Source organism: Eutrigla gurnardus (genome assembly GCF_963514095.1).
Source record: "Eutrigla gurnardus genome assembly, chromosome: 17".
Lineage (NCBI taxonomy): Eukaryota > Metazoa > Chordata > Actinopteri > Perciformes > Triglidae > Eutrigla > Eutrigla gurnardus.
In genome coordinates, this window is record NC_139928.1 from 9,044,310 (window position 1) to 9,065,258 (window position 20,949).

Consider the following 20,949-nt stretch of genomic DNA (forward strand, 5'->3'; position numbering starts at 1 on the left):
GTATTTGTAGTGTGTCTGTAGCTGTATCTCCAAAAAGGCAAAAAAGAGGGTGCTTGTCATATCCTCAGAAAATAGCTCACATGACGATTATGGAAGTGACTGATTATAGAACCGATTCATCTAAAGGTTTGGATGGTCAAGACTTCTTTATGAAGTTTAGAGGATGGATTGTGGTCAGGGTTCAACATCTGAGGTGGCAAGTGACTCTGCTGTCCTGACATTGGTCAGGAGTTCGTTCCTCCACTGAGGCGCCAGAACAGAGAAGAGTCTGGACCTTGCTGAGCGGTGTTTGTTTGATTTCAGCGATGGTGGTACCAGCAGGCCAGCTGAAGTAGAGGAGCGAAGTGCTCGCGTCGGGGCGTGTGTTTTGACCAGTGTTTGGAGGTAGATGGGTGCCGTTCCATTGATGGCCCTGAAGGCCAGTGCCATCGTCTAGAACATCCACACTTTGACAACAGACTGATATTAATCAGGTATAATGTTCACCATGTTCAGCATCTTAATGTAGCATGTTAGCATGCCATACATTGCTAATTAGCATTTAACACCAATTAGGCTGAGGCTGATGGGAATGCCATTTGTTTTGCAGATACTTGGTCGTCAACCAAAGGACTGTCTACACTACAGCTAATTATCTCCTGACGTTGGTTTTCCCATCAGCTCTATGAAACATTCGAGCTCATTGTTTTGGATGTAACTCTCTAACTAACTAACCCCTTGTATGCTACTTCATCAGCACTAAACACACGACAGACGAGGTTAACACGTAGCTTGTGGAGCAGCTAAAGAGCCAGATATTTCACTAAGGAGTTGGTGAAGAGCAAGACAAAAGGAAGACTGAATAGTGTGCCTATAGTCATCACTGGAGCAGAAACAACTCAGAATGATGGTTAAGGCAAGGCCACAAGAGGTCCTTATCAGGGAAAAGTAAACACTGTAGGATGTTTCAGGCAATGTAACACACAAACAGTATTGCAGTTCCTGAATGAGGCCAGTCCCAGTCTCTGTACTACAGCTGTTTGCATTTAGTGCGTACATGTGTCATCATCCTTGTAGTATGGTAATGTTTGCAGTGTCTCTCACAGTTCCATGTAGGCTGTGAAAATGCTAATGCTATGCTGAATAATTCTTGAAATGATGGCATTTTCAAAATTCAGTGATGTGCTCCCTGCCCTGCCATACAAACACACTTGTACACACATACAGACTACACCACGGTGGAGATGTTAAACTCCACATCATTCTGGTTCAGTGTTCCTGCTCTCCAGTTGCCTGTTCTGCTGTCATGGCACAAGGTAAATACTGCATGCGGTATGCTGAATCAATTCAGCATAACCGTGAGGGTTTAACTTGACAGGCTCTGGCTCCAGTGGCCTCAACACAAGCCATAAGTTGTCGGTGTGTGACAACCTGGAAAGCTGACATTATGCCTTAAAATGTAAAGTCATCATATCAAGTGCTTTCCTTTTCCTCAGGTATTTTTTGAAATGCTGCTTGAGTTTTGCTTTGCTTATTGAATCAAAACGTAGAGCATCGGATAGAAAACGAAAACCTTATGAAACGTTAAGTTCTAAATTAAAGCCAGCCGAGTTACACTTTTCCCCATTGGTCCAAACACCATAAAAGGACTTGTTGGTTCGTACAAATCAAATCAACTTTTAATCACAAGGTTAGCAAAAGTTGGATTTCACATAAGAAAATATAAAACAAAATCAGCATCAAAATATATGCCCACTGTTCTAGACCTCCTGCTTATAATTAGAAATAACAATTCTTGAACTGTGTCAAAAACATTTTCTGCTCAGTTTTAAAATACCTAATTACCAAGTAAATCTGTCACACCTACACTTAGCGATTATACATCTTCAGCCACTTAATCGTTTCACCTGTACCCTCTTTCATCGCCTCCTTTTTCACTAAATAACCTTCAATTAATGTGTCGAGGGATCCAAAGATTCTAATGTAATTCCAGGCAGGGTTTCTCATTAATTTTACCAACCCTCGCCTTTAAATTACAGTTGACATGTGCAAGGTACTTGTATACTAAGCCGTGCTCCATCTAGGGACGGCATTGTTTTCCTTCTAACCACTGTCTTGAGTAAAGTTACAGTAAATTAAAATGTAAGCTGCCATCCTGTACGGCTTCAATCATCCCTATCGTCCTTCCACAGTCAATTCACGCACGTTGGCCATTAATTCTAAATAATAGACTCAACAGTATATTTTTTATTCGGATTCAGTGGCGGCGAGCGCTAATGACCATGGAGGAAACTGACTTGAGGAGACCGCATCATTCCTTGAGAATTATTGAGCCAAAATGAGTTAGCCTAGCGGGTAAAGGAAGCAGAGAGAAATCCGTTACAGCAGAACCAGAGATCACTTCACATATTGTTCTTGCTTTGATGCTGTAATTGCCATATAAATGAGTTATGGAAATGCAAAAGAAACCCCATCTCCTTGCCAGTGTGTGTGTGTGTGTGTGTGTGTGTGTGTGTGTGTGTGTGTGTGTACTCATCCATACTGACTGGATCAAGGTCTCAGGTGCTGTTTGAATTACTGACCTTCTCCCTCGCATTTCTGGTTACCTGCTTAGGCAAGCACAAGCCATGAATCACACTGTAGCTATGAAAACAAGTTTGAGTGGGCATGTGAAAACTGTGATCAATTTCAATGACAACACAACTAGGACAGCAGCCTTACGCACTGGCAAACCTGAACGGAAGTGGTATAACTCACTCGGCACTAAAAGTTACACTGACTTTTACAAAGCCAACTCATCTTTCTACTCCAAATCCCACAATGCCTATGAGTGCCATGGAGGAAATTAGTCCAGACACAACTGTTGGGTTTTTCTTCACAAGGCAGTCATATTGGGAATTTAGTAGCTTGGGTTATTGTATGACTTTGTGACCTCACTCAATCAACTCTTTTTCCCCTCTGTCTCCCCCGTTCTCTAAAGCAACAACCTCTGTCTTGTGTCTGATAGTGAAGGTCCCTTTATAGACACACAGCTGAATACACACATACAGTACACACACACAGCACACACACAGCACACACGGAAATCTCAGAGGCTATAGAAAGTAAACAGGATTAGCTGGCTATCCCTCGCTCCACTGTAAACTGCCTGTAATGGCAGCACTGCTTCTAAATCCCTCCATCTCGTTCTCTCCCCCCCACTCCCTCCTTCCCTACCCCCCTTTTCTATTAAACATGGAGGTTAATCCTCAACCCCCCTTGTCCCTAGCGCCGTGGCCCAGGATAAGCTGTCAGAGCTGGGCTGCTGATACTCTGCTCCAACAGCCACACACCCCGGACACAGCACAAGAGTGTGTGCTTCAGTGTCTACGTGAGCATTTTTGTGCGTACACGCACCCCCCTCACGCTCCTGTGAGGGGGATGTATAAAAGTGCAAACATCCATACCTAGTTGTCTGTTTACATGTCTGGATGTGACTGGGTCCCTCCCTCCTTCTAGAATCCAATCTGCCCTGGAATAAAGGGACAACTGTGGAGGACCCTAAAGCAACGAATAGCACTCAGCACTGGTTGCATCAGTTCCCTGAATGAGAGCCACGGACACAAACACGCTGACCGATACCTTCAGGTCCTCAGCACCGGGTCTAATGGTGGAACAAGGGGGCTGAACGATGAGTCACTAACGACTAACATGCTCTTCACAGAAATCACAAAAAGTCAATGTTTCCCCCCCCCCCCTCCAAGCCCTCTTTAACGAAACATGGCCCGACCTGCCTGCCTGCTGTGGAAAAAGCACAAGTCAATATTGCTCCGTCGGAAGAGGAGTCACAGGAACCAGAGAGAGCGGCTGTAATGAGCCACGTTCTTCCGTATGATGTGAATTAATCTTTCCCCCGAGTTCTGTAATAGGTTCCATACTCCTATGAAGTAATTGAAGCTTTGAGGGACAGAATAATGAATTACTGGAGTCACTCACCTGAAGGGCGTGACCTTATTTCGACCCTCTTTACACTTAATAAAGAAAGAACGGAGGGGGAAAGTCCAAGGGAAGAGGAGAAGGGAATACAATAACAACTTCTACAATATGCTAGCGACCCCTACAACCGAATATTGGAGGATTATTGTATTAAACTATACTCAGCATATACATATTCTCATGTAAATGCTCAATCAGTGACACCCTCCCAGCTGTATTGCTGTTGAAACAAACAAGGTTCAGCATATGTTTCTGTTTGGACAGATTGAATTACTTGATCCATCCAAGCAAAAGTTCAAGGCATCTGTCACTTAGACTACTCCCTAAAGTGTGGCCTCTTTAAATTTTTGAAACCGTAAGCCAATAATTTGTCCTTACTGCGTGATGATGAAGATGCAATTGTTTTGCACACTGACCACTCTAGTATTTGATCCATCAAAATTAACTTAAAGGGACAGCATGCGGAAATAAAATAAGCACACGGAGAAAATCCAGCCCCTTCTGCTGCTCTTGGTTTTGGAAGTGAATGTCACATTATATTTAAATTATTTTCTGGACAATGTTCAAGCACTCACAGTTGGGGCACAGTCATGACTTGGAAGGGCATGAAACTCAATCGGACTGAGAAACAATTTAGTTAAAAAAGTGTCTGGTTCTTGATAAGGCTGTACAGTATTAGCCAATACACTAAAACATCTCAGGTGAAGTTAACTGTGACTCATGAAGCCCATTTTGGTGCAAAACACCCAATTTTGAAACTTAAATTCCAGTCATGTGCAATTTAAGAGTGAGCAGGAGCTAAAGGTTGTCATGTTGAGCAAAACACCATCTGCAGCTTAAATTAACTCACTCTTTCTGGAGAAATTTGGCACTTATGGCACCGTGTTTTGTTGCCAACTGCAAGGAAGAAGTTTTAAATTTGGTACAGGGATGATTGGCTTCATCACCATAGCAAAGTTCATGGGTATTGGTAACTAAGGGAAAAACAGTTTCTCAAAAACAAAGCTGAAATCATTAAAACCCATAACATGAATGTCTAGCAATACCTGACACTTGTGTTTCAAAACTCCAGTCCATCTGCGTTTGTAATGTGTTTGAACCATAAGACCCAATTTCATGTTTGATGCAGTGGATGCACGGGCAAATACATTCTCCGCGCTAATCTGACGCCAAACAGGTTAAAGAGCAGCACCAGTGAATGCTATAAGGAGGCAATGTGTTACACTGAAAGGGTTGGAGAGGGATACATGTCCACATAATCCCACAGCTCTGTGTATTAAGGACACTAGTTGTTAATGCATTATAAATTAGTCTGTCTCTGTCTGTTTCTATTCCTCTCTGAGTTCTCCCTGCCAGCTGAGACCAGACTGCTGTTTCTGTTTGGTTGAACATTTCCGTCCCCAAATCCTCCATTCCTCACAATCACTTCCCCGTGGATCTGCTTTACTGGCTCCATTTTCCAACCTAACCAGTTGATCAGAAGAGCACAACAACAACAACAAAAGCTCCCATAGATCCAAGCGTGTAATGTGATGACAAATTTAACTTAAGTCCATTGCATCCCTTATTACCGTCAGCAGGGAGGTCGGGTTTTGGGTTGAGTTTGTTCGTTTGCAGCAAGATTACTGAAAAACTACTTAATGAAAAGAGTGTAGGCCAAGGAAGAACCCATTCAATTTTGGAGTTCCAAACCATGGGGCCAACAAATTATTTCTCACTTTTGTATCGCTAGATGGCCTAAGTGAAGGTCTGCACTCTTTGACTGCTAGCTATTTTATGTAAGCACTATCCTTATGGACATCAAGTGCAAGCAAGAATAGAGACAAAGGGAACATTTTGTGAGCACAGGAATTGAGAAAAACAACGGAATTAAAACTGACCAGAAAACACATCAATGGCAATTATGTCAAGAAAGGAAAATAAGGGAGGAAGTGGGGATAAATAATGAATTGGGTTCGGTGCGTACAGTTATACATTAACGAATTAGGGTCTGTTGGATAAAGGGGGTGGCTGTGAGGAAAGTGAACTTAGAGCTGGTTTGTGGATGTCCATTAACGTAAACACAGAAGGATGGGTCAATGTATCAGGAAAGGCATTACCCATAACTGCTAAAAAGCTTTCTTTAATCATGTCAAACACGCACTGCAAGCCACACTAACTATATATAGAAGTGCAGGTTTACTGTATGCGTTGCACGCACAATCACACAGACAAACTCAAATCTCTCTCTCTCTCTCTCTCTCTCTCTCTCTCTCTCTCTCTCTGTCTCTCTCTCACAACAACCTGACCTTACTAAGTTTTAGCTGAATAAAAGTTGTAAAGAATGATCGCCGATCATCAGACAAGCAAAGACACACTGATCAAAACAGCTTTTAACACTGTAAATTAAACATTGACGGTTCTGTTAATTGCGCCCATTGTCTTCCTGCCAGTGGTGCAAGGAAAGATGCTTGTAATAAAATAAGACAACTATACAAATAAACTAAATGAGCCTCAGCAGCATGTTATATTTGAGAGTAAATCCATCTCATCATCTCACTGACCTGGCCCCTGGTAGCAGGCTCATTGCCTTCTTAGCCCCAGAGTCCAACAGAGTACACAAGGATATGCATAGGTGACTCACCGGGTCTTTAGCTTGCTGCGCTAGCACGGCGTAGCTGGATATCCTGCTGCACAGGCATTTGGTGTGGACAGTGGTTGACGCGAGCGTTTGGCAGCCTTCTGTGCCCCAGTTTTCTGCGCCAGCTTCCCTGGAGGTGGGGAGAAGGGGGGCGGGGATGGAGGTGGGTGGGGAGGGGGTGGCACAGGGGACACAAACAGTGACTGTGAGACGAGTACACACACACAGAACTGTCACATGGCCAAACGCATCCATAGGAAGTTCCGTCTCAGGGGTGAAAGAGGGACAGAAAGTTTCAGGGGGTAGTTCACGGAGTTCACCAGTTTGCTCTATAGGTTTAATATGCAGTCATCACCGCTCACGCACACCGACAGGCTCTTTTACCCCACTGGTATTAGAAGCCAAGGTCACCCCACTTGTTCTTGTGTTCTCTTCGTGTTTAGCACCTTAAACACTTTCTTTCTCATCTTTGTTCTTTCTTTTCTTCTTTCTATCCCACCTCCCGTTTCTTGGAAGAACACTCTAAGAGACTTGAGGCCTTAAGGACAAATGAAAAGCATTGCATCAGCTAACTGTAAACAAAGGCCAGTGCAGCTTAACTGGTGGAAGGCGATTATTCGGCACTAAATGGTCAATTGCTTTGACACTTAACTGGGCATGAGAGTGCCCAGAATCCCCCCCTACTTCCCTCTAAATGCCCTAAATGGAAGGTTGAGTGTGGCAGTTGATCAATGAAATTCCACCCAAACTAATTACCCTTGCTGCTCCCACTCTACATTAACCTTAAGCCTGGATATACTTATATGGAAGACAGATGGAAACATTGAGGATGAAAACATCAGAGTACAGAGGTGTACTGATGGGGTCAAGACAGCCAACTCCATGACAGATGGGTAAACAGCAATCAACATTTCACAATGAATAATGAGTTCCTGCATGACCCCACTATTTTCTATTTGAGATATTTCTTCATTTCTTTCTAAAAAAAAATTAAATAAACTATATAATCTTGAAAATGGAATCAGGAAACCATTTGAAAGGGACATTTTGAAAGAAAAGCAGAGAAAAAGATGTTTTTGTTGTTTCCCATATACAGATTTATATAGCAGTAGAGATGAAATGTAATCCTATTGCAGACAGCACTGTGTACACTGTTCTTTCTAATTCCATTACAGGCAGCTAATAGCGATGAGCACCCTTCACAGTGGATGGAGAAGAAATGTAATAAAGTCTTGCCTAAATATGGATTTCACCATACAATGATTTGCATAATATTTACAATCCTCAATACACTGTAATGTATGGGCTTTGACTGGCAATATTGTATATCTGAGCACCGTTTTCATCTCGAGGGAAGGCTTTGGTGATAGTTTCACTTTATGAGAAATGATAAGCGGGCTTGTTGCTTTTTGTATTTATTGTATCTGACTGCACATTTTATATGGTATCATGCCTTTGGAGCAAAAACAGACAGATAGTTTAGCAAAAAAGAGAGATATCACTCTTCTTTGTAAAACCTAAGAAGAATAAAAAATTGCTTCAGCGCTTAATTCCCCCCTGAGATAAATACTACTGAATGTTTAACAATTGGGGAGACTCAGTCAGTAAAACTATCATTTTCTGACCAAAACCACACACTTTACACATTGTTTCTTTGCAAACTGTGTTTATCTTTTCTGATTATATTTTCTTGTGCTTTCCAGCAGCTACTACTCAATGGTGCATGCTGGGCACACATTTCCTTCCACAATTTCACCAAGATGTAAGAATGAAATGCAAACAAATAAGCAGTAATGCATTTCTAACTTTTGCAACTATTGCTGTCATTTCATTTTAAAAGGTTGGATGCCAAACCAGAAGTCTTATATTTATATTAATTGCCATCTCTTTATCGAAAATCAAGTATAAATTAAAAGTACATCTTGATTCAAAAAAGGAAAAAAAAACAGTTATGTTATGATTTCTTCTGCTGGAAATGCAGATGACATTTAAAACGTACATGAGCTACCAGCCAAGGACAACGCGTTAACAACAACGCTGTACAATATATAACTAGAGATTAAATACACTTCTGCTGTGACGCGCCACTCAAACACGGTCAATGTGAAACTAAACGACAAGAATGCATTAACATTAACTTACAAAAGGTATATCTGATAATGAAGGAATACACACACTCGCTACACTCCATTCATAATGTCACTAATGAGATGTGAGTACAATTCCCTGATGAGCATCATCCGCACAGTGACACTTCAAAGACTGAAGATCGGAACGCGAGTCACAACAGTGAAGCCGAGAGACAGCTTGACAGGTTGTAACATGGTGTGCGGCTTTGTACGTTTCTCTTTGTGTCTCGGGGAGTGAATAAGAAAATATGTGCACTTGGTATCTTTCATGAGGAAATCGTACAAAGTGGGAACATTTTGGGATGTATTTTTGGGTTACATTTACATTATTTAAAAAAAAGAATAAATAGGTCCATGTGGAATCCCCTGAGCTTAAAATGATTCATCCGGCGTTACTTGAATCCATGAATAGAAAACACATGTGTTGTGTGTGAACAACCAAACGTTGTCAAGTAAACACCAGGAAATCGTAGCCATATGCACACTGACTGCACATCATGTGTAGTCAGAGTACGCATGCATGTCATGCATTAATGATCATGTGATACATGGGCAAATGGTGCATTTTGATTAATGCACGTTAGTTGATATAGTATCGTAGATGCACCTGAAAAAGCTTGTGTGCCATTTATTTACTACAAAAAAAGGGGGCTACAGCTGTAGCGGCCTACAACTACACGCAACAAGGTCACACACATCTCAAATATTCTATGTCAGTCTGGCTGCAAAGAGGAAGTTGGGATAATGAGAAACTGTCTGACAGCTCTCAACGGGGGGTCGCAGAATATAAAACACCAACACACATGCGGGAATACACATTATCTGTGACCTCATGGCTTTGGCTGCTGCATTTCAACGTACACAGATTTGATTGTTGGTATTGATGTCTTTGAGCAAAAAGCCAGCTTTGACTTTCATGTAGTTTTTTATTTCACCCAGCGAAGTTGGCGCAAACCCTGATCTTTGTTATTGCATGTCCACTAGAGCTAAAGATAGACACTACTGCTGTGGCCCCCGCTGGGCTCATGGAAGTATTAAATGATCAAATGGGCTTAGCTGGCGAGGAAAGATTAAAAGGACATGGCTTTTGTTTTACTTTTGTCATAGCACTAAAGTGAGCATAGAGCTGCTGCTCTTATCATAGAGAACAGGTACCAGATGTACAAACAGGTGCACAGGCTATGGATCACAAATGTATACGGCGAAGATATCAACCTGGCATCATCCAAACAAATGCTGAGATGGGTAAATATACATTAAGTCACCCGGTGTGCTTACACTGCGATAATCTATACATCTGTTGCTTGGTCTTGACTTTGACAAATAACATTTTATTCAATGGGTGTTAGAGTTGGCTTCGTTGTGACAGGTACATTATCCCTCAGTGCACACATGGGGATTACAATGACACGACACTCCGAGGTTACCCACAGCAGCACTCTGGGCTAAATGCTAATGTAGGCATGCTAACATTCTCACAATGGCCTGCTGATGTTGAGCAGATGTAATGTTTACCATGTACATCAGCTTAGTTGTTAGCATGTTGAAATGAGACATTAGCAACACACACAAAGCTCAGCTAGGCTTGAAGGGAATGCCCGTTTCATCAGGTTTTTTGGTCAGAAAGCAAAGCATTTGACCCACCAGTGGCGCAATATGAATGTGGAGTTCAGTCTCAGCAAAAGTGGCATCCATCCTTACAGCCACACTGTTAGCATGCTGTTCCTCAGTGCTAAAACCTAAACAGTTTGCTAATATGTGTCGGTTACAGCAGTTACATATAACACTGTTCTCCAATTTGTTTCTTAACTGCTTATAAGTTGTTGCAGCTGTTAAGAAAAATAGGAAAAACGTCCCGAACAACTGCATAAACTGACCTTTTATGTCTACTGAGAATAAATTGGCACCGACCCTTGACTGAAAGGGCAATGCTATGAAAGCCAATTGCATCCTGTTAAGAAAAAAAGAAGGTTAAGCATGCTTTGAATTCGTAACTGGATCCACATATTTGAGCTGTATGGAGGTAAATTCACTGAAAAAGCTCCTCTCCATCTGCTTGGTAGATAGAAGAGTGAGGTGTTGCCAATGTCTCTAATCCAACCTTTTATCCTCGGAGGCAAATATGTCTACAAGGTAAAGGGACAGGGAATACAGACATTAAGCCTCATGATACAGGAGCTAATGCTGCATGTAGGCAACATTCAATAGCTTGTTAATGTGAGGCATTTTAAACAGTTTTACATGGCAAAATGTTGTTCTACATAGCTGTCATTGATGTAATAAGGATTAACATTATCAGCTAATTTCAGCTGCTGGCAAACTCTGTCAAAACTGATTTAGGAGATGACCGTAGCCAAAATGCGTATAGTTTGGTTGTAAAATCCTTTGCCCTGTGTCAATTACTCTGTTTCACATTGCTCATTTCTGGACAAATGTGCATTTGTGTCAGTGGTCAGCAGACAAACGGAGCCATTACACAGGAAGGATGAAGCAACGACAAGATGCAGAAAGCACTGAGGGATAACAAAATAATTTAACACGCGGATGGAAATCAATAGAATGTAAAACACACAACTTATCCTCATTACACTGTCACAAGTCAAATTGCTATGCAGTCTTTACAAGATAGTGGGAACAGGTTTAATATTCAGAGGATGATATTTAGTAAATTACCAAAGGCTGATGTTTTAACATGATTTTTGGTTTTTGATAAAAAAAACAAATAATTTGTCTAGTCAATGTAAAACAGAGTGAGAGTTGCTGACACACATTGAAAGCAGATAGTTAATGAGTCATAGACAGAAGGACAGATGAGAAGGAGAGGGCTTGTTGTAGTCGAGAGGGGTTTTAAGGATCACGACGTTGAGTGGCATCAAGTGGACACAGTTTGAGTGGGTTAAAACTCGTCACTGTACGTCAGCATCAGCGGCGACAATACAGTGGCGATGTGTGTGTTCGGTCAGGTACGTGCATGACTCATATGGCAGCACTAATGATTTACTATGTAAACAAAAAGAGGAGTACTGTTTACATGAGCAGAGAAGGAAGTTGCTCTCCCTCTGTGTGTGTTGTTATCTGAGCACCTTTTTGCTTTGTTGATATAGTTGTTTGTTCTTTTAGTGCATGTTTGTGAGCAGGCCCTACATGCTCATGGCCTCCGCCATTTTCATATCAGGCATTTCGTCATGTCACAATACAAGCACTAGTGTAAATAATTGAATTAATGATGGCTGAATTCCATTTAACTGCTTCAGTTCCAGGCTCCTATCGAGCATGCTGGCTCACTGTCACACGGTCATGGCTTTCTGGGAAGTCATGAAAGAAGTAAAGCGTCAACCTGTCTGCTGGATTAACAGCACTTCTTCAACCAGAGCAGAGGTGTAATCAGCTAAAAATAAGTTAAAACCCTCAAAAGGTTTACATATTAGTCACCAGGTGTACTTTCTCATTCTCTCCCAATATATCTTTAAAGTTTTTTGAGTTATTTCCACAAGATAGTGATGCCTGACTGTATCTGTACTGGTGACCCAGCTGTACATTGTCATGTTTCTCCATAGTTTCCAGGGGTTCCAAATTGTTGAACAAAGATGTGGAATGAACAGTTTACAGCTAAAAGTCAGTCCACCAAGAGAAACATGTATTTTCAACACATACTGAAACAGTCCGTTGTTATTCCCAAGGCGTCCAAAAACAGGTTTCCTCTCTACTCAATATTTCAGCCTTTAGCATCTGTATGAGATACACTAGGCTTTCAAGTAACTACGTCAACCCATCTGTGTTATTATTAGATGTGTGTTGCCTGGATGTATCCGGTTGTGCCAGACCTTTTCTTTTTCAGATTAAAAAAATTTAATCAACAGTGGTAGCTGATCTGACTCATTTTTACATATCTTGATTGCCCTGATGCTTGTCTTTTTTGAGTTCTGTGCCTTTGAGAATACATGCCAGGATTTCAGTTATCTGATTAAAGCCACAGAAAGAAATGTGAGGAAGAGTGGGAAAAAAAAACATCTATTCCGGTTGATGGGATCTATTCCGGTAGACATTACATCCCCAACCGCCAGGGAGCCAGAAAGCACATTCACCAGAGGCGGTGCACATTGGCATTTTACTCTCAATACAGCTAGAAAGCGCTGAAGCAAATCTTCAAATCACACAAATCATCTGTACTTACTCAACCCTTCATACCGCCTATAATGTAGGACTGACCAGCGCACATTACACAGTATAAGCCATAATATAGGCCCATATTTGCATTTCAGCTTGTGTGTGTTTGTGTGTGTGTGTGTATGCATAAATATATTTGACCTAGATATTAACTCTGTAGGAACTAAGCTTTCCTCTCTTCCTCTGACTGATGTAAAGTTGGGTCTTATAAGCACAAGAACATGCTGCGAGATTATCTCAAGCTTGCTGTGATGTTTATGTGCAAAACCGTACAGCCTACGCTTTTAAATGTTATCTGTTGCGGTAACTCAAAAATGAAATATTTATTGATGCGCGTCCCATGTGTTATGGAATGATTCAGGGGTGAGTCAGACATCTCTCATCAAAATGCAGGCCTCTCTATTGTGGCTGTATCACTATGAAACCACAGACTTAAGACAGGAGCCATTACAAGGCCAGAGATGTGTGAAATATTTATATTGGATATACAAGTAAGTTACAACACCGTTAATTCTCCAGTAGACAGTCAATGATTTCAAGTTCCCTTGCGTATGAATGGAAATGCAATAGATCTTGAATAGAGAAAGATATAATGTGATTGCTTAATCCTGATTTTCTTTTTAGAGGCTCATGTCATGTGAGGTTGTTGCACAAAACCGCCCCTGCACACTTCCCCCTGATTCTCATGCAAAGAGGATGCTTTGTCATTGACCTCCACTGCCCCAATCTGCTCTCTGGCATGGCCATGGGCTAATTTATAAGCTTCTTTCCCAGGATTATCTTTCTTCCTGGTGTACAAGCTAGTGAGCAAACAGGAAACTCGGAGTTACAGGTTTTTCGTCCACAGCCATGGCCGGCCTGACAGCCTGCATTCTGTGTTAACATGGACATGCTGCATGGACATGGTTACATCCTGATTTTAAAAATATATGTATGTGTATATATATTTTTTTGTATTTTGTATTTTTTTTTTGTTGACTTTGCAATCAATGTTTTCAAAATCTTACATGTGATAGAACATGTGGTGAGTTTCTCTGAAATTCTGGAAGGTGACCCTTTAGGCCAATGAGAAAACTGAAACTCACAATAACCTAACACAGTGCCCTTTTAGCCTACTTCTAGCTGCACGAGAGAAACGATGAGCAAGTCAACGAAATAAGCTTAAGTTAAATACAGCACTGGACTATAGGTTACATATACGATCTTGTAAGAGTGTATTTGTAGAGCAAAATCCGTCAGGAGATCTTTACATAAGAGGAACAAAATGACCTGAAGATGTTACTCACCCAGTGGTTCTCAGACTGCTAAGATCCAGTGGTAATGAGGCAATGTATTCCAACTGTCAGCAGGGAGCACGTCGACCTTTCCTCTACTTCTAATCTAAACTTAAAATATTAATCACTACAAATGCCTACCATCTTCACTCTAGGGATACAGCATCCGGTCTAAAGGCTTTCCCTGGATGGACGGTGAGATACAATGCACCATTCCACTCCTACTGGTCACATGATGACGCAATCAATAAAAACAATGCGTGAAGTAAAAACATTCCCAACCTGATTTACGTAACCTCATCGCCCTAGCTAAAGAGGAGAACTTTTCTTGAGAATAAACAACCACTTATCCATGAAGTCCAGGAGCAGAAATAAATCATAGCTGAAGTTCTGATTTCTTTGTAAGACTATAGAACCAATCTCAACATGGCAAAGCTACTTTAAAGCTACAAAGTATCCTCGAGCCAACTGTCCTCAGCAAGAACCCGGGCACTCCGTGCTGAGAAACAACTACCACGCTCTCGAAGGACTATAGTGATAGCTGGGGAAATGAGCTGAGAGCCCGTCCACGTAGCCTGTATCGCCCAATGGAGGCAGAGCCCACATAAGCCCTACTGGCTGACTCCCTCTTGCCGCGCTGACTCTGTTTGACACAGTCTTGATCCCTTCTGCTCTGTCAGATGGAAAAGTGGAGCAAGCCCTATCGGCCCTCCACCCCCCCTCCTCCTCCTCCTCTTGGTGGCAACGCTGTTCAGGGTGTTAGCGTGCGTGCATGTGTGTGTGTGGCAACAGAGAGATGAGGAAACATGCACAGGTGGAGATTTTGTAACGTGGTAAATTAATAAAAATCATTTCAATCTCAGGTGGGTTGAAAGGAAAGCCAACAAACATTTTGAAAAGAGAGAAGAAATGAATATTTTAGCACATCTGTTGATCTTGTATAATGTACTTGTGATAGGCACTGCGTTATCTTGTACATGCTGCCTCTATTTTTAGGCTGAACTGTATGCCCGTCTCCTCTGGGATAACACTCAATATAGCTTCCATCCATTTTCTATACTCAACTAGAAAAGTGCACTCAGTACAAGAGCAAAGATCTCTGGCGGATGGGTCTGCAACATCCACTGCTGTAATCTTTCATTGAATGAATACAACCCCCCTCCACCCCCATCAACACAGCAAGCATATCAGATGGGTTTTACACTTGCACTTCACATTCATTTTACTTTGCAGCTGTTTGCTGTTTGTGAGTTTAACGGGCCTCTTTAGCCCACTCCTCATCTCGGCTCAAAGCTCGAGTCCAGGATACATTAGCTGCTACTAGCATAACACACACGGATGTTAAGTATCCCAGAGGGACAAAAACACTATGTATTGCATCCTCTTCATTTATGTACAAGTCATGCTCGTAGGCTACATAGCAGAGCACGCGGTGGGATGTATGAAGCCATAACGCTGTCACCAGAATGAAAAGAGAAAAGTTTAATAGAAGGTCACAATTTGCCGCTGTGACTTTTTTGTAAAATAAACGTGATTCTATTTTGGCCGGATTTGTGTTTAGCTAGTGTTTGGCAGTGTGGCAGAATACGCCTTTGACTTTTTACTTCATTAAAGGTTGAGACCTGCTGGTGCCAAAGCTGATAGAAGTGCCAGATCAGTCTGAGCCCAAAGCAAGGCTCAATCTACCGTGTCAGATTGAGGATGTTAGAGCGACTTGTGCTGCACACCAGGCCATTATTACTCAATGGCAGTGATGGGCAGTGGGGGGTAGGGTGGGGTGTCCAGGTCTTTAACCACTGATCCCCGATCATACTGAAGACCACTGGGGATTAGAAATAGGATTAAGTGACCCTCAGCCCTCCACAAGCTTACTGTCATCCAGCCATCAAGTGTATATTGCAGTGCATTCTCTAACTACTGGGTCATTTGAGCATGCCTGAAATTGAGAATGCTCAGTGGACCGCCTATGCATTTGAGCGTTGTCATTTATATGAGTGTATGTTGCTTCTGTGCTTATTTGAAACGAAATATGATGTATAAATAAGTATCTGAGTAGTGCAATGTTTATTTTAGAAATGACAGAAAAGGGCAGTTTGTTGTTGAAAAGCAGCAGCTATAGAATCAGTAAAGCACACCTGGTGTGGCACATGTGTAATCTGTCAGAGCCAATCTATAATGCACCAGACACATACGTAAATGTTGCACTATAGAGTGAGTGAGTGTGTGTCATTGGGGGCTTCAGTCAGATATTCCATACCGAGGCAGAGTGAGGGTCAAAGCATGGAGATGCCAGAGGCGAGGTCAGCAGCCGCATGACACAGAGAAGCAGGACATCATCATTTCCCACGGAAACCAGTGAGTCAGTGAAAGACGGCAGAAACAATGAAAAGGCAGAGACACTGACAAAATGATGCCCAAAGAAAATGTGTCCCTTTTGACTCTTACGCTGCTTTGCTTCCACTAATCTGAGGACAACGATTTAAAACCTCGTAAAACATTTAGGTGGGCTCAACATAACAGCACCTATTCAAGTCGACAGGGCAAAATGAACGACAGTCGGTTGAGGAGACGTTCACGTGGGGGGAGAGACGGGGAGGGACGGCGAGCGCAGAGATTTGGGTGGGCAGATGGTGCCGACATATGGGACTGTTAGGGGCAAAATAAATAAATAAACACTCGCACATAAATACTGAGATGAACTGTGAGTGCTGCAAACTGTTTGCCAACTTAGCCAGCTGAGAGAGAGAGAGAGAGAGAGAGAGAGAGAGAGAGAGAGAGAGAGAGAGAGAGAGAGAGAGAGAGAGAGAGAGCGCAAAGCGGGTGAGGACCGTTGAAACTAAATGCTGATTTCTAGACCACTACTGCTGAAAGAAACCAACACGCAGACAGTTGTGTGGGATGACAGTAGAGATTTGAGCCTCTGATCTCCAAGTTAGTATACATAACCCATGTGTACATTATGACATTTACACAAGCAGTTGGCTTCTTTGAACGTGGGTGCTTCTCTGTGCGCTAAATATAGTATAGTATATGTGTATACAGGTTAGAGATTGAAAGTTATTCTCCCGTCTCGGAGAGGAACTTTTTTCTTCTGCTGTCTGGTTCAGCCGCTGCTGCGTTTGCCCTTCCTCCTCCATCGCTATACATTCTCCACCTCTTGTCCGCCTCGCGCTCAACCTCAAAGTCCACGGCTCAGTCAGAGAGACAGCCAGGTTGAGAGAAGTGAGATCCCCCAGCAAACAAGCTGCTTTGTACATCGTGTTCTCTGCCCGTGTCAACAGTCAGTCCTGCCCGGCTCTAGTCAAGATCTGCTGTCCGGCATAGACGAGAGATCATTGAAACGCCAACACTGTACGGTCCGTGTATATATAGATGTTATACATCGGTGTCCTTTTTCTTCTTCAATGTGCATATGCACTCTTGATGTCCGGAGGTTATGGGAGATAAATTCCATATGTGACCTTCAGATTCTAATCGAAACGCACCAGTCTGCTTTGCTTCAAAGCGTCACACCCTCTCTGAACAGCGTCCCTGCACCAAACCAGCATGCGGTGATGACCTAAGGCTGTTTACACTGACACGGTCAAACCTGTGCATTAGCACATGAATGTAAACAGCCAATGGAGCCCACGAATATCCTTGTCAGGTTAGGAGAGCAGGAATACCTGACATGAGCAGAAAAAACAGACTCAATGATGCTCCAGGCTGGTTAAGACAGAATCGGTTATTATAACTGGAACATTGTTGCTTCGTTGCTTGCATTTCTGCGTATGTCACATTAAGTAGGTCTTGGTGAGCGGGTGTGTGTGTGTGTGTGTGTGGGGGGGGGGGGGGGGGAGCATCTGTGTGTGCTACCTACTGTGCGTGTCTGCAAACCTATTACCTTATCCCTGGCAAACACACTTGGACGTCTTCCACATTCCTCCCGGTTTGAGTATGTTTGGTTGATAGACATCGCCTGCCACTGTGCCACTTTATATTCCGTTTGGGTGTCTGCCTTCGTAACGTCTGTGAATTTAATTTGATTGCAGCTGTAATCTGCCGGCTAGTTAATTGACTTTGCCGAGCTTTGTTCCTCTCCTACCTCGATGGAGAGGGTAGTTGACAAAAAATGTTGAATACTCTCCTGTGAACCCGCGGTCCCATTGTGTGCTTCGGTCACTGGAGAGTACTCCACTGGAACAGGCTAAACTATAATGTGATCTCGAGGGGGGGAAGCCGAGCTGACCGGAATTTTTATGTCATCCGTCTTGTTGTCACAGCAGATAGGAAGGCCGATTGTGATGACAAATTAAATTCTTAAATAAAAGCCATTTGCTCCGTCGAAGATTCATCCGTCAAATCTGGCCTCTTGAAAATGATGTTCGTATACAACTAATCTCTTTTAGCAAATGCAATCTGGAGGAAAAGTAATGCCACCTGGATGGCATACTTAATCAACAAAAACACTTGAAAAATCAATCCCTGCCCCACTTTCTCACAACTGTTGTCATGGAGTCTTAAAAGTGCTCGGAATAAAAACAGACAACATTGTGCAAGCTACATCTAGAGATCAAGACCATGTGAGGCACTCAAAAGCTTCATAACAAGCGAGTAAGACAAAACTTTTGTTGGACCTAACTGCGAAACCTCCCAAAAATATCCTCACAAGGTAACATTTTTGAGGTCACTCAAATGACCTGCTTATCGTTCCATAAGTAAGAAAGAAAAGATATGCTGATTTTAAGTGTGTGACCAGATGTGTTGTTGTTCCTTAACCTAACACATGCAGTGCTTCATATCTCTGCCTCGACCTTCCCCACCGCGGCGTACTCCAGGTGAAATTGCAATAAGCCCATGACCTGGTACAGTAGCAAACCCTGGATTAATGGTCCTGAACAAGTTTGACTTTGTTATTGACAAAACAAACAATCACTATGTGGGTTAATGGTTAGAACGGCACGATCAATTGTGCTGGTTTACATTATGCAGTTCACTACATAATCCACATACATCAATGTCACAAAGTCAGTGGCCTGCATAGACAAATGGGAGTAAAACCCATCAGGACAAACAGAAGGCTTTCAGTTTACCGGTGGCAGAAAAACGGGTTTGTTCAGGTTAAGCTAAATGTCCACAGTTCAGAATAGGGAATTAAACGTCTCACATAGTGTGAGTAAAGTTAAACATCGAGAAAAAAAAATAGCATTGCTTAGGGATCGTCAGAGAAAATGTTATTTGTTTTTATTGAGTAATTTAATTAACACGAACAGAGGGAACTTCATTAGACTGCTTTCAGTTCATTAATGAAATTAATCTGACTGGGCATGAGCACACATGAGATACACATCAACACACACATACACACACACACACACACACACACACTGACAGACATGCTTTACTGCACACTCTCACATGGACACAACATTTAGAGTAACTTACGGGTTGCCGTAGTCCCAGACAACGCACTGTGGATCTGATGTACCCTGCAAGATACAGAGGGGGGGTGGGGGAAGAGAGAAAGATAAGCTGTTATTGTCAGTCGAGAGGATGAGTGAGAGATGGAGGCAGAGCGAAGACAGAATAGCTCGTTGCCAGATGAGAGGGAGAGTGATGCTGCATGGGCGATGGAGAGAGGTAAAGACAATGAAAGAGATGGATTGAGAGAGAGGGTGGGAGGGAGAGATGGAAAACGAGTCATTGTCAGGGGACGGAGCAGCAAATAGATGCTGCTGCTGCTGCAAAAAGAGAGGTGGTGTGTGAGCACTGAATTGAGAGACAAAAAAGAAGTCATTTCATGGACAATAATACACAGCATGTTGGGGTCATAAACATCCAAGAGTGAAAAGGCATTCAATGTACTTGAGTACAAATGCAGTGAGAAGTACTAAAGTAACAGTAAACAACTATGGAGCTGTAAAATGTACTTAGGTGTAACACACACTTATTGTGAAGAACGGGCCCTTTCAGAGTGTGAAAAAGCTCACTTAAGTCAAATCAAGTGCTTAATAAATTCTGCATCTTTAAACATCCTCATCCATATTCAAGGAGGTGATTACAAACATTTTAAAGCCACAAAAAGTAAGTCACAGGGCGTCTCGCGGCCGTCTGAACGCTGATGATTTGCTATCCAGTTCACTCTTAATCCATCAGCTCGCTGGAGCCCAAAACCAATCGTTGGGGGTCGAGGGGCAGGTGAATCATCTAGTAATCAAAGCTCAGTCACACGTGGTGGAGAAGGAAGACTCCCTATGACTCAATCAGTGAATCAATCATACGATCAATATCTTTAACTGACTCATCACAACTGGTTCCACTGGCGATCCTCAGTGATCTCCGGCATTGATTGCTTTTAAATAAATCGCCTGTGCCCTTTCAACCTGCACGCCTCATTTGGTAGGCATTGGATTGTGATTGGTTTTAGGTGAAATTTTTTTGGGGGTGTCTGCTCTGGATCCAAGATTCTGTTCTCACGTTCATTCCTAAATCAACGGCTTTTAAAGTCTCACAGCAGCACAAGTACAGTGTGAGAGAGCAGCCGACCAATTCACTTTCCCTGTCCTTTAGAGTAAGACTGATCCTCCCGATCTATAACGAAATCAGATACACACAATTGAGATGCCACTCTTCCACGGATGCAGAGGAAAATGGATCCCTCTCTCTACCAGACTGTCGGTCCTCCCCGAGTCCTGCTTTAAGCCCTTTGCCTTTGAGCTCCCCCTCATGGTAAAGGAGATAATAGCAGTAAATCCTCAGCCACACTGTTCTGTTCAGTATTAAAAAAAAAAGACGATGCCCACTGTAAGTAGACAGTCAAAGAAAA

At 42.5% G+C, this 20,949-nt stretch overlaps 1 protein-coding gene across 20 annotated transcripts in view; it reads right to left on the bottom strand.

The window, feature by feature from the left end:
• Window positions 1-20,949, bottom strand: part of adgrb2 (adhesion G protein-coupled receptor B2) — a 195,125-nt gene that overhangs the window by 47,057 nt on the left and 127,119 nt on the right. For all 20 annotated transcript variants that reach the window (XR_014598645.1, XR_014598646.1, XM_084032104.1 and 17 more), the window contains 2 exons: window positions 19,569-19,612; window positions 6,578-6,704 (listed from right to left, as the gene is read on the bottom strand). Coding sequence is in view for 18 of the 20 variants with exons in the window: in XM_084032104.1 (XP_083888230.1) it covers window positions 6,578-6,704; window positions 19,569-19,612 (171 nt within the window). In the remaining 2 variants the exon portion in view is untranslated. The remainder of the gene's footprint in view (window positions 1-6,577; window positions 6,705-19,568; window positions 19,613-20,949) is intronic.